Consider the following 21,519-nt stretch of genomic DNA (forward strand, 5'->3'; position numbering starts at 1 on the left):
GTTTTAGAAATAAATAATTTCAAGTTTTATAATCATATCTTAAGTAATTAGAAAGTTATTTAATGGTCTATCGACACGCGCCACACTCAGTTGATTGTAATCTATAGAAATTCATGTTCGTTCAACCATGACCCGTTTTGAATACACTAGTATACTTATTAAAAATGTAGATATTATGTTATTTTATGTTGTTCTTGTTTTTTTCATGGTATAGTTATTACTGCCGTATCTATTTTCTGTCTGCTATAGTTTTTACTTCTATGTAAAAGTGTATTTTCTACTTATTTTTGTTTCTTTTAATTTCGTTTGCTTGTTCCGTAAGATCACTTTTTTAAGTTTTCCAGTAATATTTTATAAAGATATTTTAAAATAGTAAAAAATGTATAGAGTTTGTTTACCAACACAAACTGACATAGAAGATACACATGTTTCGCAAAGTATAACAGTTTATTACATTTTTGTTGAGCCTGCGACTTTTGTTGCAAAAGCGAGACATAGCGATCCACAAACCACAAATATTCACTTTGTGGTTAAAGTGTTTGAAACTCTAATAACTTTCTTAAACTACCCTGTATTTCTACTAAACTAGGACAGAAGCTTGTTTTTGATCATGAGATAGGTGAAAAAAAAAGAATTGTTTATCCGTATTTTTATTTATAACTGACTTTTTTGTTTTTCTGTAAGCTTATATGAATTCACTCTGTTTAATAAAAATCACATTTTTATGTCGGGGCCTTTTAATGATCGGTCGAGTATATGGCAATGTTTTTCTCGTTATTGAAGGCCGTATTGTTGCCTATAATTGCTTTTCTACCTCAGGCATAGATTACCTTAGCTGTATTTGGCAAAACCTTTAGGAATTTTGGTCCTCAATGCTCTTCAACTTCGTACTTTATTTGGCCTTTTTAACTTTTTTGGATTTGAGCGTCACTGATGAGTCTTTTGTAGACGAAACGCGCGTCTGGCGTATATACAAAATTTAGTCCTGGTATCTTTGATGAGTTTATTTGCTATAAGACGTCTATGACTATTTTTGACCTTGTCGTCTTATTTTTTAAATTACGTCATTGATGAGCTGATCACTACAACGTTTAAACAAAATATTCGTTCCCGTGAAAACTATAAGATTTGTTTAATTTTCAAATTTCATCGTGATCTCTTCTCAGGATATAACGGCTATCTGCATGTTGGTTTTACAGCTAATTTCCCAATGCATGTAAAGCGAGACTTTTGTTAGCTTGATTGTTTAGTTTGTATATTTTACAATTGTAATTGGGATAATGTCCAATCAAATTTAAATATAATATATACAGATTAAAATGTGCCTCTACATTGTTTGAAGATGTCAATGTTATTTACAAAGCTTGAATTCATGTTTATACCAACAGAGCAAGCAAGCCTACCAAAATTTTACTCTACAAGCATTAGGAAATAAGCTGTAAAGTCGACAAGATAACAGGTTAATGTATTCAAGTGATTTTCAGAATTTAAGATTTGTTGCAATTCTAAAGTACAATGGTTAAATCAATCTTATCTTTGATGTGCCACATGGGCATCCCTATAAAAAAGACAGTCCATGCGTGGCCCATGACATTAGATATTATGCATGTCAGTGGATATTTTCTTTGTGAAGCTAGCACTAATAACCTATATTATTTACGTGTCTGAAATATTTTGAAAAGTGTAACTAAACTCTTGAACAGACCATTTATAAACGTCGTTTGTGTGAATTCGGGATTTACACGTATTAAAAACTTTTCACTTTTCGGCATTCGAGAAAACATATATTTAGCAAACACTATTGAGGAACACAAATAAAAAATAAATTTAATTTGTTAATATTTGCAACTCTTAAACCCAGCTGATATTTTTTTTATTTCTCACCTGACAAATGGGATATACACGACTTCCCAAATTTAATCTAATATTCACCTAATATATGCTCAAAGTCAACTTATTTTAAAGAAGTTTTAAAAATAAAATGGTTAAATGCATTTTTTTTTTACATAAAGCACAAATATATTTACATGTTTCATTATCAGATCAAAATATCTTAAATACCCCAGTCCAGAGATACCGTGTATATTCGGCTGAATATACATGTACCATATCGAGAATTTTACATTCATACTTGTTACGTAACGAGATATGTTCCCAGGTAAAAAGATCCAGCAGGTGGTGTATATTCTAAAGTGTTTATCGTCTTCTTTTATACATGCCGATGACGATGACATTTAGCTTGATGGTCATTTTGTTTTCGCAAAGAAAAACAAAAATTAAACAATTTTATAGATATAATATTCTGTTGAAAAATCATTTTTAAAGGTGAACAGATAAGCATAATGTCTTCGCAATTTCTTGTTAACAGCCATGGACACAGATGTCAGAATGAATAAGAAAACACTAAATTCTTAAACAATATATTGTAAAATGGACACCAAACACATGTTGATAGAATAGAGTACTGATAGTATAAAAAAAGAAGATGTGGTATGATTGCCAATGAAACAACTATCCACAAAAGACCAAAATGACATAGACATTAACAACTATAGGTCACCGTACGGCCTTCAACAATGACCAAAGCCCATACCGCATAGTGAGCTATAAAAGGCCCCGATAAGACAATGTAAAACAATTCAATCGAGAAAACTAACGGCCTTATTTATGTAAAAAAATGAACGAAAAACAAATATGTAACACATAAACAAATGACAACCACTGAATTACAGGCTCCTGACTTGGGACAGGCACATACATAAATTATGTGGCGGGGTTAAACATGTTAGCGGGATCCCCACCCTCCACCTAACCTGGGACAGTGGTATAACAGTACAACATAAGAACGAACTATAAAAATCAGATGAAAAAGGCTTAACTCATCAGATGGACAAAAATACAAGTGGACGCGGCCCGGTACTTATACATCCCGACACAAAAAGACACAATGAACAAATCTGAGAGTATTCGCAGTTATCTGACAACTAGTTCAAAGTCACTAACAACTAATAAAAAAATCATGCAACTAAGACTAAACTATCAATCCGTACACATCCAACATCCATCTGGTATCGTTTTCAGATATTTCTTTTCCGCCATTCATAAGTTTAATGTTTACTTTGACTTAATGCTATACATGTATAATGTGTGTTCAGAGATGGATTTATAAACTTTATGCTTAAAATAATAAACCCAAACAGACAATAAACAGGTGATTTGGTGACCATTTAGACTTCGTTTAGATAACACACGTCTTCAAAATTAATTATAGTTTAAAATAAAATTTTGGGGATTTAAAATGTATATCCAAACCTATTCTTTTGCTTTCCTCTGAGCAAAGTCTTAAGAAAAATATATATTGAAACTGTAGGAGATCATAGTGGGTTGAACGACAACGAGATACTCGCAACCAAACAACAAAAATCACATAAGGACGGCTAGTGGGCAACATATATAGTATTCACCAATAGATAGGTGTATACACAACATGCCAATTTCTAAATCATCCCTTATGTCTTTATCATTGTGAATAATTTATCCCGGATAATAGAATACATATACTAGTCATGACTTTGATTTAACAGAACAAATGATAAAAGATTCAAAAATTTGTTGTTTGTGATTATTCATAGTTGACTAGTTCTATATTTACCAGTGACACGCGTCCTAATTTTTAAGAAAAGGGACAGAAAAAGTATTAAACAAAAATAACCGGTTTTTCAAAAATTGATAACAAGTTAAACTTCAGTGTTCATGACTTACGACTATTTTATATTTCTTGTGAAATTGATAGATGAGCAGGTTTTCACAAATACCGAACAAAAAATATAGCGTAAACGTCAATTAATGGACAAGCAACACAACGAGAAAAATAAAATTTATATGAAATAAAGTAACAACATAAGTTTACGAATACGTACTTACAACATGTAGGTGCATTTAATAAAAACAACATTTGAACTTATTATTAACATTTTTTTTCAATTGTAATTTTATGTGTATGTATATTTAATGTTACCCGATATGGAGTTCTTGTAAAAATAAAAAATCACTTGAATGGGTATTTCTGGTGTATATACATGTATCACACGTGCTATCTACATGTACAATATACGGAAATGACACGGCTGGGTATTGTAAAGTTACTGAAGGAAGATTAATGTCAGCTGCATATCCCTGGACGAAGAATTTACTGGTTTGTCAAAACGGTCAGTTGTAATTTGTCAAATTGTAAAGGTTTGAATCGCGCCCATCCTTTCTTTTTTTATATTATGAATTGCGCCCATAAATGGAACTTTACACATTCCCCATTTCCATTTTCAATTTTATTAGTTGTGTCATATTTACCTCGAAACGATTTACTTATTTGCACGTACATGTTACATTGGAATACTGACTTCAACTGTTAAATAACTGTATAATTACTAAAGATATGATTATAAAATTTGAAATTAAGTACTGTAAGAAAGTCTCCATTTTTATGTCATGTTTTTGTGTCAGTTCTATCATCCCATCAGGTTCTAAGTGCACTAAGGAGACCCTTTGCTTGTACCTGTCAATACCGGAAAGGACCTCCCCAATGCACTTAGAACAAACATCTGAAAACAAGTCTATAATATTTGCGCAATTAAATGGTTGTTTTATTGGCGCAAATGAATGCTGCAGTTTTTACAATAAAGCATGTAAAATAAGAATTGGCGTAATTAAGTTGTTGCGCAAATTCATTCTTTTTCAGTGAAACTAGATATCCAGTGGCAGATTCAGAGGGGGCGTAGAGGATGTACGCCCCTCTTCAATGATATCTCAATGTAAATGTAGTCCTGCTTTTTTTAAAATTTTACACTCTATTCTGTCCTGCAGTTCTTAGTTATTAATTTATCCTGACTTGTTTTTCATTAAGTCATCATGACTTTTCTATTTCGCAAGATGGCCATACTGCCTTTTTTCTCTTAACTCCCGTCATGCTTTATTTCAATTTTTATACGTCAGACAAACTTTTTCATGCATGTAACTTCATATTTCAAAATGGATACGAAATGTCTTAATTGATAAGTTCTACAATGCATTTAAATCATCCATTGAAAGAATATTGTATACTAAGAAATCCTTGTCCGCTGTTGGAAGTTCTGTTTCGCCATTTTTCGTTCTTGTCAAGAGACGATATTTCAGGGGTTTTGATTGTTAAACTCGTTAAATCAAATAACGAACATATTCCATCTCAACCTGAGAAAGAGTGGCTCATTTACATTTATCAATGATTATCGGTTATAAGATGTTGTACTTTTCAATGCTATTTATAAACGCCGAGTAAAATTTTAAAAGTTTGGTATACAAATTTTAAATTATTGATCTTAAAAATATTCAGTAGACAATGGGACATATCAAACAATCATTATTCATCTATTATATTATAACAATTTTTATTCACAAAGGCTTACAATGATAAATGAAATCAATGTTTTGTTGTCAATGTTACAATTTATGTATTGTTCTCTGGTGACGAGTCTTTGAGTTCTGAAGAAAATTATAGTGTTTTTCTATCTTTCCACAAAGTATATAAAAGTACCAAGCGTTTTTCTCAACTTTGACAACCTTCTTCTGTAACAGATGTTGGCAAAATTTTTCAACGGCAATGTTCAAAGCGCTTAGACAATTCCAGTGCACCGTTACGATTCAAATATGATGTAATGGTATAGAAATACCTTGCAGCTGAGTAACTTTTGACAAAAACATCCTACATTTGAGAAAAAATGGCTGTAAAAATTTTACATATATCTGCCGTCGCCATATTGGGATAGTCGTAATTCCAGTTACGGTTATCAGTTTAATACCAGTTGAGAAATATGGTACATTTATTCAAGTGCAGATATAAACCTTATCAATATTAAACCCAATCCCGCAAGCAGCTGTGGTCATCCTGTTGAGGATAGTATTCACTATTTCTTAAGTGCCCTTTTATCAACGAAGCAAGAGAAATATTGTTTTCAAAATTAGAAAGATCTACTATATCCATTTTGCTTTCATTGGCTGGTGACGGTGACCTTTCATTTCAACTATTGTATCTGTAATTATATTGTATGTTTCTCTGAAAACTTGTATTTAGTTTTTAGAGAATAAAGTATCTATCTATCTATCTATTTCAGAAAAACAAAGATATTTTTGAGTCTGTACAATCATATATCAGAAATACACTAAGATTTAGAACATTCAATTAAAATTCGAAATTCCTACTTCCTATCTCTTCACTCTAGTTCAGTTTTAAATATTACTCTTATACGTTTTGTTTTTGAAACAAGGCTATTTTTTTTTATCAAAAGACAAGCACAATAGCCCCAAAGCAAATTGCGAGAAGTGGTTTCGTATTTCGTTAAAGAAAGAAAATACTAATAGTTTATGTAAAATAACGATTAACGACTCTCGTACGGTGTCGCGTTTATATCTTTTTAATGCATTGGTGCAATTGGATGCAAACACTAATGACCATAAAATATCAGGTTTGCGAGATCAGACAGTAACCTAACAACTAAACAATTGAAAACCCAGAGATCAATGTTTAACATTCGCCAGCAATGAGCAATTTTCATTAATAAAACATGATTTAGTCGAATACTTTGCGAGTTAAGAAGAATAGACTACCATAGATTTGTTATTAACCCCAAATGCTTGATGGGTACAAATCAGTATTCAGGAATTAACTTTTTTTGCATTACACCACATTACAACAGAAAATAGAATATACACGTAGGACCTTGAAGTATTTCTAATACATTGTTGTTTTCCTGTTCTATGTAGCTTTCTTTCTGGCAAACACGGTTTTATAAATTCTGACAGGCACCGACCATTGAAAAACAATCGATCTGTTTAAAATAAGTAATGCAAATAATTGGTTTTTTTTTATGGCAAATAAGAAAAAATACCGTTTGATTTAAAATTGTTTAAAATTATTTAGAATAGATTTATGAAAATAATGTATATTAATGTGAAAAGGCTAGATTTTAATTTGTGCCGTAGGGATGTTATTGAGTGGTTTTGTTTACAATTATTTCCCACGTATTTCCCTAGTGAAATCTGCAATAATTATTATATCATCACGTTGTTGGATTTTCACATTATAACAAAAATAAGAATATGACGGATGAATTTATAGTTAGCTGTTTAATGTCCAGTGGAAACTATTAGATGTATCATTAGGAGGACATGTACAATGTTATAATAACATTAGATATATGTTTCATTATAATACGTTATTCTAATTGGCTTCTCTGCAATCTTGCGTTATTCCTTAATCAATTTAAATACACAAAAAAATGTATCATGAGGCAGTGGCGGATCCAGAACTTTTCCTAAGGGGGGGCCCGCTGACTGACCTAAGAGGGGGCCCGCTCCAGTCATGCTTCAATGATTCCCTATATAATCAACCAAATTTTTCCCACGAAAGGGGGGCCCGGGCCCCCCAGGGCCCCCCCCTGGATCCGCCTATGTGAGGTCCCACAATAGAGTGCACAAGTAAATAAACACAACCGTCCTTTTGATGATCAATTTATTAACTTGCTGGGACTATCATTCAAATAGTACTGTAATTGTTATTAATGTTATTATTTTATTTTTACGCTGTCTTAATTTGTAATTTAATATAGTTATTTTTAAAAGTATAATATAGTGTCTTGTAAGTCATTTTTGGGCAGGATATTGTTTGTTTTAGAGTGTATGAATAATTTTTATTGCAATCAACTTAAAAAAAAATAAACTATGTGGACCGTATGTCATCGAATACATTTTACCTTATACAAGACAGCTGATTGGATAAATATGATAGGTTGTTACGCCTACATTGATACTGATGTCCAATCGAATACCAGCAGACACCTGTCAGTAAAGAACAAATTGAAAGCGTGGCCGATTTATTTGTTTATTCGATAAATAATTTAGATAGCCGCTATTCATTTACTCTTTTTCAGGTGAATTTCAATAACTGTTTTTTTTCACTTTCTTATTTAACAGAAAGGTATTTAAATATGAGCGTATAACCAGTAACGGAATACTACAAGCATTTTATATACCGTGTGTATAAAAAACATTATCAAATTATATTTGTAGATTGTAAAAGATTAAGAATATTTTTATATCTGTTCTAAATCATCTGAAATAAAATAAAACATATTTCTCTCTGCCTGAATGCAATCGTAAGCAAATTTATTTTTACTTTTTTTTGTCTATTTGCAAATGACGAAGAATTCTCCTTAAACTGAATTATTAAACAGACAGACTAACTTTAAAGGACAAAATACTAGCGTGTACTTCCATCCAAGGAAATGAATTTCTATAAAGCAACTAATCTAAATGGCCATCGATGTGTAATATTTGACACTGGACATTATTTTTGAAGCAATGCAATACGTATAATGTATACTATCAATCAAAATTAAAGACTTTTGAATGTAACAATATGGTACAAATCCATTTGATTTATTGAATTTTTATATATTTTTTTTATCTAAATGAAAATGTTGTAAACTGCTCCCAGTTAATATAAATAAGAAGATGTGGTATGTGTGTCAATGAAACAACTCTCCATCATTCAAGTCACATGGTATCATTTAATAAGAGGTCAAAAGTACGACCTCAACACGGAGCTTTGGCCCTCATCGAACAGCCAGCTATAACGGTCCCTAAAATGACTAGTGTAAAACAATAAAAATGAAAAACAAAAGTTTAATCTATAAATACGGTCATTTCGCTACGTTATTTTATAGCTTTTTGGTCATTTCCGAAATAGCAAGTAAGCGTCTCACTGTTTTTCAAAATGAGTAGTAACACTGGTGCTTCAAAATATCTGATACGAAACAGAAATATAAACCGTACATTAGATTTTATCAATCGTGTCTTAACTTTGGAATTTTTCTATGATATGATTTACTCTTGTATTTAATTCGTGCTAAAAAAAAATGGCGAAAAAATAAATTCAAATGAGTTATCGACATCGGTCTTTATATGTATATAATGGTCAATATAAACTGTCAATTAAATTTTTAAAATATGCTAATATAATTGTTGCATTTATTAAAAAAAAATATAAAATAATGTTTTATTTGTAAATGTAATAATTTAACCCGGTTTAACCTTATACATCTTATATTAAAGATAAAACATGGAACTTCATTCATTATACGTCCAGTGACACGAATGCGTAATTATTTAGGTAGTTTATGCTCATCCGTTTCGGTTGACTGCTTAAATAATCCGTTTATTAAAATGTAAATAACTTTCACCAAGCATCTGTCATCTGTGTACAATTTTAAAATAAAAAGTAAATTATATACTTAAAATATACGTTTCTTGACCAAATATAGATAAGAACTATTACTCTACATTAGAAACAAAAAATGTTTAAGAACATCTTTGAGATAAATTTAATACTGATCATTATATCTTTAGAGGCGGAATGCATACATACAGGACTATTTTATGTGAGACTGCAAAGTTTTTATGACAAATTTTCCGGTTACAATAATTAATCTTTTCTCATATAACCAATGAAATGTTAAAGATTCTATTGGAAATAAATGAATTGTTTTTAAAGTTTGCATACTTTATTTAATTAAATAGGTATACAGTCATATTAAAAGATCACAAAAGAATATCATCCAAGATATAGAGATTATATTCATAAAGGGGGAGTAACCCCTGATAAAAACAGATAAAGTGTCGCCCGTTTTATTCAAAATATTTAAAATCTTAACACAACTGAACACGATCTTACTGCAACTAAACAAGTTGTTCACCTTTGGTCTTATTTAATCTGAACGTGATCTAATCAAGTCTTATTTGGATGCTAGACGAATCTGTCTTATTTATCTTGACACGACTGATCTGACTGAACACAATATATCTTAACAGAGTCTGAGTGTCTAAACAGGTCTTAACGTTTTTCTCTAGCGGTAAATTAAGTCGATTAAGACTTGATCAGACCAAAATGACCGTTTCAGACTTAAATCTGGCTACTAGTGTAGACAAATCGAAGCCCCGCACTCCACTCATTGAACCGCTTGTACCCCAAAAAGGACAAAGTTCATTATTTTTCTCCCATAAGAGGAAAAATAATGAAAAGAAAAAACCCTGACCACATGCACACCATCAATACATGTACAAACAGCCAGCAGAATGATAAATTCCTAGCATTCAATTTGTAGAAGGAGTTATCTGGAAACGCCATACTTATGCAAGAAAATTTCCCAAAAATAACAAAGTTCAACTTTCTCCCGAAGAGCACATATTAATAAAAATTAAACCCTGACCACATACAGCACACCTTCAACATATATGTACAAACAGATAGTAAGGAGAAAACTTCCTACGATTCAAACTGTTGGAGAAGTTATGCGGAATAACTACATGTATATACCCATAATGGGACGGAAAGACGGACGGACAAATGTTAAACACTATGCCCCCAACTTGCAGTTGCTGTAAAGTTGCGGTGGATTAAAAAACATTTCAATTGGCTGGCTCAATAGATCGGTATGACTGGGTAATTTAAATCCATCGGGGTGATCCCGGGTTCCCTAGAAAGGTAAGGAGATTATGCTCAACGTGTGGCATCCGTCGTGTTATTTGCGAAATTACAAACCGAGTGATGTGGTCTTATTTGGAAGTTCACATTCGAGTAAATAATGAAGGAACATGTTCGCCGTCACATGTGAAACAGATATTCCAAAAAGTTTATTTTTCAATTAGTGCGAGGTAGATCAGAGAATTCAATTGATTAAAAGTAAAAAGATTGATATTCGTATATATGTTCAAATGATCATTATTTTTTTTTTAGAGACTTCTTATTTTATAGTATTGATGCTTTGTCGCTTAGTCCGAGCCCCCTCCTCCGATTTTACTGTGACTTAAGTGTGAGTTGATTTTTTTTTAACGAAAACGTATTAGTCTTTTAATTTGTGTCGAGCCTGCGACATAAACGTAGCGGCAGTGAGACACAACAACGTCATCGAAAGTGGCGTCATTTCGGGACCTTTTATAGCTTACTATGGGGTATGGGTTTTGCTCATTGTTGAAAACCATACAGTTTTGTTTTAGTAAAATAAAACCGAATTAAACTGTTTTGACCTGATAAATTTATTACCTCCATGAAGTGTTTTAAAACTTGTATAGGAGATTTTCTTCAATATCTAGAAAAAAGCATCTACAGAAAAACATTTTTTTATATTTTTTGACCGATGAATGTACAGCTCATCAACATTACGCTTTTACACTGAAAGCAGCAATATCAGGCGAGACACAGCGTTCCGTGGACTTTTTTTTACAAATATGGTTTGGGGATATCCCAATTATGTCCGAAATACTGTAAAATTTTTAGGATTTTATTTTTTTTATTATTGTCTGCCGTTCCCTTTTTTCGTACCAAATAACTCTGAACAACCACTCAAACTTTAATTTGATTTTTAACTTTGGAGATACCCATCCAAAGCACATTAAATAAACGACATATTGAAATCCTGTTAAATTATTTTTTTTCACATTGTGCATGGTGGCCTTTTGTAGCTGACTATACGGAGTGTTGAAGGATGTACGGTTGCCGATATATGATTTTTTACATCCACTGCATTTAAGTAAAACTCTGGTGGATAGTTGTCTCATTGGCAATCACACCACATCTAACTTTATTTCAACTCCTATGTTGCGTTTTGTATACTGCAACATTGTTTATTTAGTACGCATATCCCGGAGCCTTCTTTTCGGAAGCCCGAGCAAAAGCCCTTGTTTCTGGCGATAGAAAATTTAATTACGAACTCAAAAAGACATATAAAATAGCTCGAATTTCAGCTCGAAATCTTAATTAATAAAAATTAGACTTAAATTCGAATCCTTCTCAAACTCTACCTCAAGAGGTAACTCAAATTCAAAGTTGCAACTAGAACTCTGCCTTTAAATGTGACTCGAACTCGAAGTCCAACTCGAAACTCAATGCTAACTAGAACTTTAATTATAAGTATGTATTGACTTGAATTCGAAAACTAACTAAAAGTTTTACTCAAACAGTAACCCGAACTTTAATTTGAACACTAATTACATGGATGGCCAAATGCATTCAAGGCACATACAATATGGAAATCTATCTAAAAATAGAACTGGTTTTTCCGAATTGGTCACGTGGTTTTACCTCATCAAATAATGGGATAACCACATCAAAGAATGACAGGACCACATCAAATAATGAAACAAACACATCAAGTAGTGTAAAATGGTCAAATTTTGAAACATCATTACGTAATGTTAAAACCATATAAAGAATAGACAAATCATCATTACGAAATAACAAAACCACATCATGTAATGAAACAACTACATTGCGTTAAGTCACATACACATCAAGTAATGGTAAAACCACATTGACTCATGACACAACCATATTAAATAATGGTGAAACCACATCGAGTAATGACAAAACCATATCGAGTAATGACAAAACTATATCAAGTCAATACGAAATCATATCGTGTAATATCGAAATATCATTAATTAATGACTATTCATATTGAGTTATATTAAAACATCATTACGTAATGTCAAAACCATATCAAATAAAGACAAACTATTATTAAGTAATGATAAAACAACATAAAGTAATATCAGAGTTCCACATAAGACAGCTGTGGCGTTCCATACATTATACTATGATGCTGTTCTTTTAAGATTAATGATTATACTTTTTCGTATTGTGATTATCGTTAAAACTTAACTTTTTTAAGTATTGGCATCAATAAATTTATAAGAACTTATTTCAAATATAAAAAAACATCACATACTTGTCTCCATGTTCTATGTTGATAGCAAAGCTTGTGTCAGTATAATTTAGTACAGCCACATTAGGTTCGGGTTTCGTGGAATCAACACCCTTGAGAGGATAAGTGCTATTGAAGGCAATATCTATTTTTTGACCTGTCAAGAGCAATGAATATACTACAATATTTACGGAATTAAGGAGAAATGAGATGATAGTTATTTTTTATGTAAAGGCCTTATTGTGACTTTGGGATGAAGACGATCAATGAAACCTCTAGTTTTGGCTTTTGCTTTTTTCACCTACTGAAATGATTTTGTGCCGCAAATAATACACCATGTCTTTTTTTATACTTTGACGATTTGTAATGCTTCAGTTACTTAATGACATAAAATTGAAAATGGAAATATGAAATGTGTCAAAGAGACAACAACCCGACCAAAGAGCAGATAACAGCCGATTGCCACAAAGATGTCTTAAAATCAGCGAAAAATCGCGCGAGAGGCGTGTTTCAGCTGCCCCTAAACAAAAAAGTCTACTAGTTCAGAGATAATGGACGTCATACTCAACTCGAAAATATATAAATGAACTAAACTTAAAAATCATACAAGACTAATAAAGGTCAGAGGGTCCTGACTTGGGACAGGCGCAAATATGCGGCGGTATTTAACATGTTTTGTGAGATAGCAACAATCCCCCTATACCTCTAGTCAGTGTAAAAAAAACAGTATCTTGTTAGCGTACTATTTCTGAGACATTTTGCCATTTGACCATACAGTTCTGAAACTAAATTACAACAATGAACATTTCTCCTCTGAGTCTTTCTTGAATGGTAGGATTATTAGTGATTGTGTGAAGTTGAAGAAACCATATCGGGATTTTGTTTGACCTTTCGAAAGTTATTAAACATTGTTATACTACTGAAAATAAAGACATCTTTAACATATATTACTCTTTTTATGATTGTTTTTGCTACTTATAAGTTGATTATACTGGCAATTTTATTTGACATGTCTGCAGTAGTAATTCTACTTTATACTTAGCCTTTTGAAGTAAAAGCCTACCTTGTGACTAAATTCTACTATTATAGAAGTATATATCGATAAAATATACAAAACATTGCTTTACTATTAGAAACCGCAACATCAATTTGACATAAATTAGTTAAAAAGTGTATAGTTTCATTATGTCTCAAATTTAATATCACAGTTTTCATTTAAATTCGTTGTGTTATTAAGTAGAAGACGCAGATTTATGCCTTTATAGCGAAATAGACAATATGTCTTTTCTTTTATAAACAAATCACATCGAATATATAAGGAGAAGTGCATTTTTATAGAAACCCATTAAGTTGCAGCATATGTTACATACGAAAGACATATTGACGAGCATTTTTTTGCAAATATATCGGCCATATTTATGAAGGTATCTTATACTTTACCTGGTCTTGGCACTTTTGAAACTATAGCTCTGATGTTTCCAGATATAATGCCAAACTTATAATCTATGAGATAATATGGTCGGTTAGGTATATTCGGTGGAACGTACATTGCCTCAACTAAAAATTCTAGTTCGTTGAATTCTTTGAAATGTATCCATCGATGATCAGGCTTTGTTGTGTTTGGTTCAGAAGCATCTGACATAAACCAGTACATTAACTGATTTATGTGTTTTCCGGCTCTTGGTATATATTTCATGGTCGTTGACGCATGAGTTATATGTGGTTGCTGGGAAGACGTCACTGTTAAATTAAACACATCATTTACTGCCGGATGAAAAGTGAATGTCAAAATAATGTACCCATTTTTTTTTTATAATTATTAAACTTTGTCAATCTCTCATGTAGTTTATTTCAAGTTAGAAATAATTTTATTTTATTCATTTTTTAAAGCAAAAAAAGTCATGGTATTATTTTGGAAAAAAATCAAATACAATGCTTTTGATATGCAAATTGACAACGCACTTCCCGTTTTGAATTTTCCTCGGAGTTCAGTATTTTTGTCATTTAACTGTGTGTTATTTTATAGAAACAGCATCAAAAGCACATAAACTCTACATGTACGAAAACAATAATAGTACAATGCGTATCAATGCTCATATATAAGAACATAAAAGAAAGATAATTTCTTATTCTACAACAAAGGCAAACTGTTAATTAGGTAACAACATTTTTTGGAAACCAGGTTGTTTCATCTGTTCAAGAAATATGGTCGTTGATATTGTGATATCCTTTATCAAAAGAATAAACGGAGGGTTGGGATAACAAAGGTTACAGTAGTACACTGCTGTTCAAACGTCATAGTTCGATTGAAAGAAAACAAATCCGATTAAACAGAGATTACACACTTGTAAGTTTTGCAAACAACCTGAAATTATCAAAAGGACTTATAACAATAAGATATAATAACATTAACGGTACCAATTTTCCTGCACCACATGCGCATTTCGACAATACATGTCTCTTCAGTGATGCTCGTAGCCAAAATATTTGAAATCCATAGCTTATTTAAAAGATGAAAAGCTATAATCCAAAAGGTCCAAAAAGTATAGCCAAATCCGTGAAGGGAATCAGAGCTTTGCATGAGGGAGATACATTCCTTAATTTAAAATAATTTCTAACAATTTGTAACAGCAAATTTTAATAACACAAAAAATCCGTATTTTCCTGCCAGTATCGAAGTACTGGCTACTGGGCTGGTGATACCCTCGGGGACTAACAGTCCACCAGCAGAGGCATCGACCCAGTGACGTGGTAGTAATAACATTAACGGTATCAATTTTCCTGCACCAGATGCGCATTTCGACAATACATGTCTCTTCAGTGATGCTCGTAGCCAAATCGAAATCGTAAGTATCAATTTGCTTTTTTGTGTATGTTTTTGTTTGGAATTTTCCCAGTGACGACAAGTTTTCATGTGAAACTATTATATTTCTGTATATTTATGAAAACTTATGGTCCTTTATCCTACCGATATCATGTACTTATGTTTAGTGATTGCACAAGGAAATACGTTTCTCAGACTCTTCTTGACGTCTTTATTCTAAATGTGTTGGATGTTCGCTAACTGATACCTCAGTCTAGGGGAACATAATATACTGTAAGTATTTGTTGTAATTCCTTTTAACTAGCTTACAGTTACTCCGAGTACTCTCACATCGTTACGTTGTGTTTAATCTCTTATAATAATACATTATTTTAAAAAATTTGCATGATCGTGTGACTTTTTATTATTCACGTCTAATTCCCTGATTTTAGTTTACACCATTGTTCCAAAAAAAAGGGGGTGATGGCACGCTTGAAAAAATGTTAAACCCCACCACATTATATATGTGTCTCTCCAAAGTTAGGAGTCTGTCATTTAATGGTTGTCGTTGGTTCCTGTGTCTTATATTGAAGGGTGTTTTTTTTTCGTTTTTCTTTTTTTTGTCATAAATCAGGCCATGTTTTTCTAGTTTGCAATGTTTCGCGTTTTTGTACTTTCGGTGCCCCTTGTAGCTTACGTGTTTTGTACGTGTTTTGCTCGTTTTGTAATGCTGATAGCTGACCAGGAGTTCCATAAATTTGTTTCATTGGATTCTCTCAATGGTAATTATGCCACATATTCTTATCTTATATTAAACCCTAGATTGACAATGTTTTCTTTCAGTAAAACGCGTTAAAACGCGTTTTTTTTAAATATCGTCCGATACGTTGTTGTTACTACTTTCTAAGGTGAATATGGTGTTCACAGAAGTGCATGATATATATTGTTAAAAAAAATATAGAAAAGTAAAACTTATCATGTATGCATAGATGTTTTCAGTACTTCGTCCCCCAATACAATATTTTCTTTTATTCGAGCCATCATCTTTAAATTAATAGCTTCTTATTAGTTGTGTACAATTTTTGTTATTTCCAATTACTTTCCTCGGGGTGATATATGTAAATATATGAAAGGCTTCAAAACTACATTAAAATGGTTCACTTTGTTAGTATACCAGGAATACTCTGTAGATTTGTACTTACTGTTTAAGCATGTTGGTCCAGTGAAACCATTTACGCAGCCGCATATAGTCATAGATGAGTCGTCGCATCTTCCAGGAAAGCATGGTTTTTTGTGTGAACATGTACCTGAACATTAAAGTTCAGAATGAATTTAGAAATGCTAATAAGTACTTTTACACTCAGGCCACACCAATTTGATTTATAGTTCTTTGGATTTTCCCGCTCCTGTTTTTTTCGAAATCAAGTTTTCAACAAACAAAAAAACTACCGCTTCCGTATTTTTTTGGTCCGCATGCAGCTCCGAAATTAGTCTTGCCTTGAATTCTTTTTCTTTCTCACTGACGCTTTATTTTCCCTGTAATCAAAGCTGGGTTCAAACGCACGTGTGATCAATGATCAATAAAAAGTGAAAGGAAATATAAAAATTAAAATGTAAAGCCATCAGTTGTTGTGGTTTTGGATCAATGCCGAGGACAGACAATCATTGAACAAACGGCTATCCGTTGTTCGTCATCATTTACATATCTTTTATGAAGCGAAAAGGGTAAAGTCTGTCAATATTTCGATATCAAACACATACAAATTCGTCAACAGCCGTGGCATCACCTCTCATAGTCCGAGATTACTCCGACGTCTAAAGGTTGTTTTGCCAGAAAAGCTGGGGCTGGGGCTTGCCTGGCAAAACAGCCGTTTGACGTCAGAGTAATTTCGGACTACACCTATCAATGTTGGCACTGACATGGATATTTCTGTGTTTGGATAGTTAAACTGTAAATTTGTGAATTTTGAAATAGATAGAACACCCTCCGATCCAAACAATAAATTTAAATAAATTACACACAGGTCCCCCTTAAAAAATGTGTTAATGAAAAAAACAATAGAACTTCCTAAAAAACCTAAAACAGGGCAAGGAGATATTGATAGGCCCAGGGAAACTGTTGTGTGACCTCATTGACCTGGCTAGTACTTTTGAGTGTGGGTGGCCTTCAGAAACTTTAGAATCAGGGACAATTGTGCAGAATAAACTTCAAAAAGCTTTGAAGTTTGTGGTATATAGACCACATCTATATAAAAGACTGCAGTTTACTATGAAATATGTCAAAATCCTACTATCAAAATAAAATCTATCCGATATTAAAAATGTATTCATTCCCAGAGTGCATCTTACAATTCACAGTTGTAGCTAGTTTTGATGAGAACACATATCCTTCTGTTTGTCTTTTAGTTTCCAAGCACAGCTCTTAACATAACAATAAGGAGATGTGGTTAATTGCCAATAAGACAAATATCCACCAAAATTCAAAAGAAGTAGACTTAAGCAATTATAAAAAATCTTCAACCATGAGAAAATCACATGTTTTGTTAAGGGCTTTTCCAGAATTAATTGTATAGGAAGGCACCTGTATTAAAATTTGATGGGTGGTATTTAAGAAAGATTGCTTGAACATTTAAATGAAATATCCAATTTAAAATGTACGCATGATGGGGTCAAATAAAAAGTTCCTTCCTTCCCTCCCCATTACATTTATTTTTGGAACAGCCCTTGGTGGAATTTAACCTTAAACATTGTCAAAAAAGGCTATTCATCAAAAAGTTACAAACTGAAAGTATCAATTTAATAATTGTCATGTGTTTTGCATGCTCTTTACATTTGTGAAGGTCATTGGTATTGCCATGTTTAAGTCAGATTTAAGAGATTTTTTTCAAATATTTGCTTCTGCAAGTTGAAAGAGTCTACATTTGTTTGCTTAGAGTCAGAATAAAGTATTCAAATGGGATATCAGGCATTGTGCATCAAAACATCAGTGTTTTTCCTTCTTATTCTGTTTGATAAAACTAGCATGTAACCATTTTAAAAAAAATATCGCTCGCTCGTCTTGCAGACCACTCGCCTGTCAAAAACTCATTTTTAAGAATTTTTTAAAAACAAAAAAAAATCGCTTGCTCGCCCCATATTTTTTACAGCAAATGTCCGAAGAACTATTTATCAAATTGGTGTGGCCTCATGATTACTTTTTTTTACTGATGGTGATATTAGTAACGTTTTGTTCTGAAGAATCATAGATACAGTTGTAGTTGTGTTATTGTCTTCTTGCCAATCAAATAGTGTGTGTGGTGTTTTTTTTAACTTATTCTAGTTCACGTTATTAATCAAACTCTCTGTTTTTTATATTTTCGAATTTGTAATATAAACCTGTGCTTCTAATAGATTGACCTTGCAGTGATTTTCGTAGTTTGTACATCTACTATTGTTATCGAAATGCAAACAGATTTGTTTGCAAATGGAATCATTATTAAAAGATGGATAACAGATACAGGTCTCTGTGGAAAATCACAAATTAAATATCCACGGACGGCATTCTGTATTTAAAAAAATATACTTGATGGTTTGTTTTTATTACATATTTGAATTGACCAGGTAACATGTTCAATTTAAAAAAGCTTTTGATTTGTTGGTATCGTTTAAGAGTTAAAAAGACATTAGTAAAGATTTAAACAAAAGTTTGATCAGACTTTATGTATTATTTCTGAAATAAAATGCATATATTAAAAATGAAAGAAAAGTTTGTGATTATTTTTTTTATAAAAAAAGTATCAAAAAAAATTGAGACAATTAAATTTGTTAAATTAAAGCTTCGACTCCTCAATTGCAATACGAAAAATTAAAAAAAGATACAGACATTAATAAGTCGTTTTTTAAGCAAAAGAACTGAAATCTCCATATGCATTTGTTTTCGTTTTTTTTTTTAATTTATTTAATTGATAATTATTAGTCGTAAATTATGAAACCCTTTTATTAACTATTCAAATATATCACGGACTGATTCCCACATACATTTTATGTCGTGTTCATTCAAATACAAGATCTTTTCTACATAAGACTCATCAGTAAATCATTTTCTAAATATTTACTCACTTTTTTTACAAAATCGCCCTGTGTTTTCAACACGACACTTGCATGAATTTGGAGCGATACAGCTGCCTCCATTGGCGCAAGCTGGATCACATATTGCTGAAAAATAAAATGTTTATGAAAATTTTGCAAATAAAAGTAGCAGTTCTCGTAAAATATGTCACATCTAGAACGAAAAGGAAATAGATAATGTTTCTACACACAGCGTAACAAACAACAGTAAAAACTTTGCAATTTCGCGGGCATCTTCTACTATCTTTGAAATTAACATCTATAGTTCGTACATGTACATCTAAAATAACTAGCTTATTTTCAAATGGTGTTGTGCATAACTTACAGGACATTAAAGTCGACCTTAATTTCTCGAGATTCTACAATGTGGAGTGTGGCGGACAATTGTAAATTGAAATTGACAGGCACATGTTGACTCATCATTTTCCAATATCCATCAACCGATTTATTTACGGTGGACAATGATAAAGAATGCTGCTTTTCGTTTCCGACTCTGAAACTATTAATTATTTTGTATGTTGGTGACGTCAAGAAGCCAACAAGGTTTTCCATCGAATTTCATAAATAGGATTGTAATATTCGTGCATTATATGTATGCAGTAGTTTACTTGTTATAATAAATGTTCTGGCAATCTTAGGTTAAACACTGCTCGAATTCATTTATTTAGTTTAAAGAATAGGATAACTTGTATGTTATAATAAATCTGCATATAAAACAAGTGTATACAAGTGAAAATATTTACTCACGTGTGTTACAATTATTTCCTGTCCATCCAATACAACAGTACCTTTCAGTTGCGTATGTTGTAGTAGTTCTCCATTCCCACCAATTACTTAGAAAATATAACTTAGAGTTAATCCGAATAACAATATTGCGTTTTTTGTTTGCTTTGATATTTGGTGGCAGTCCGAAGAAGTTTTCAATTCTAACGTATTTTCATTAAAAGTGAGGGTTTATGCAAAATGACAAAAATCACTAAAAAATGTCTATAAAAAAGTATATATTGACAATTGTTATTGCCTAGCCTACGATAGTACCGGGGTATGATATTCTAGCTCTGTGCGTCTTTCTGTTTATCTATCTGTTCAATCAGCTTAAAACTTTAGTTAAGCTTGGTTAAAGTTGTAATATCAAGTGTAGTTTTTGGTCGCGTCAACGTACACTTAGTAAACGTCTTCAGTATGAAGTTATAATAATTTCCTTAAAGACACATAGTCTTGCGTGTAAAAATCTTAAGAAGTACAGATGTAGGGAAACTTTCAATGATAACATTACCAAAAAAACAAGATCTACAAGAACGTCATCTAGAAAAACTACAAAAGAATAGAAAAGAGTAATCTTGTGGGTTTTTATTTATAAATAAAACTATTTTATAAGTTTGCATGAATAAGTATGTTTGTAAAAAAAGGATCAGACCACAGCTGCAAAAGGTTTAAGTTTACGTTTCTAAACAAATACCATATTCATAGTTTCACAATTATATAACCAGATATGAAAATAAATATCAATATATAAAGATGATTTCTCTAGGTCTGTTTGATTTCATACTATACTACACTCATGATATGTTTATCATCGGTTTTACCTGTATCACGGCTGGTAATCTACACGCGCAGAACAATTGGTTCCGCAACGAAAATCGTGAGAGGACTTTCCGGTTGTGCTTAGGTGGAATCACCTCTTCAAAAGGTATGTACCTTTCTAATTCAACTGATCAAAATGTTGAAAATCGGAGAATGCGATGCTGTTGTGAATACTTTAACAAAGAAATACTAGTACATGTTTTATTTCCTGTTGGAGTAAAACTCCTAAAAAATCAG

General features: G+C 32.0%; 1 protein-coding gene across 1 annotated transcript in view; it reads right to left on the reverse strand.

The window, feature by feature from the left end:
• The window catches only part of LOC139492827 (uncharacterized), a 75,484-nt gene that overhangs the window by 40,719 nt on the left and 13,246 nt on the right, over positions 1-21,519 (reverse strand). Inside the window, exons 2-6 of the mRNA XM_071280981.1 lie at positions 20,446-20,531; positions 19,690-19,785; positions 16,794-16,898; positions 14,229-14,528; positions 12,813-12,945 (exon numbers count right to left, since the gene is read on the reverse strand). Of these exons, the coding sequence (XP_071137082.1) occupies positions 12,813-12,945; positions 14,229-14,528; positions 16,794-16,898; positions 19,690-19,785; positions 20,446-20,531 (720 nt within the window). The remainder of the gene's footprint in view (positions 1-12,812; positions 12,946-14,228; positions 14,529-16,793; positions 16,899-19,689; positions 19,786-20,445; positions 20,532-21,519) is intronic.

Source organism: Mytilus edulis, chromosome 1 (genome assembly GCF_963676685.1).
Source record: "Mytilus edulis chromosome 1, xbMytEdul2.2, whole genome shotgun sequence".
Lineage (NCBI taxonomy): Eukaryota > Metazoa > Mollusca > Bivalvia > Mytilida > Mytilidae > Mytilus > Mytilus edulis.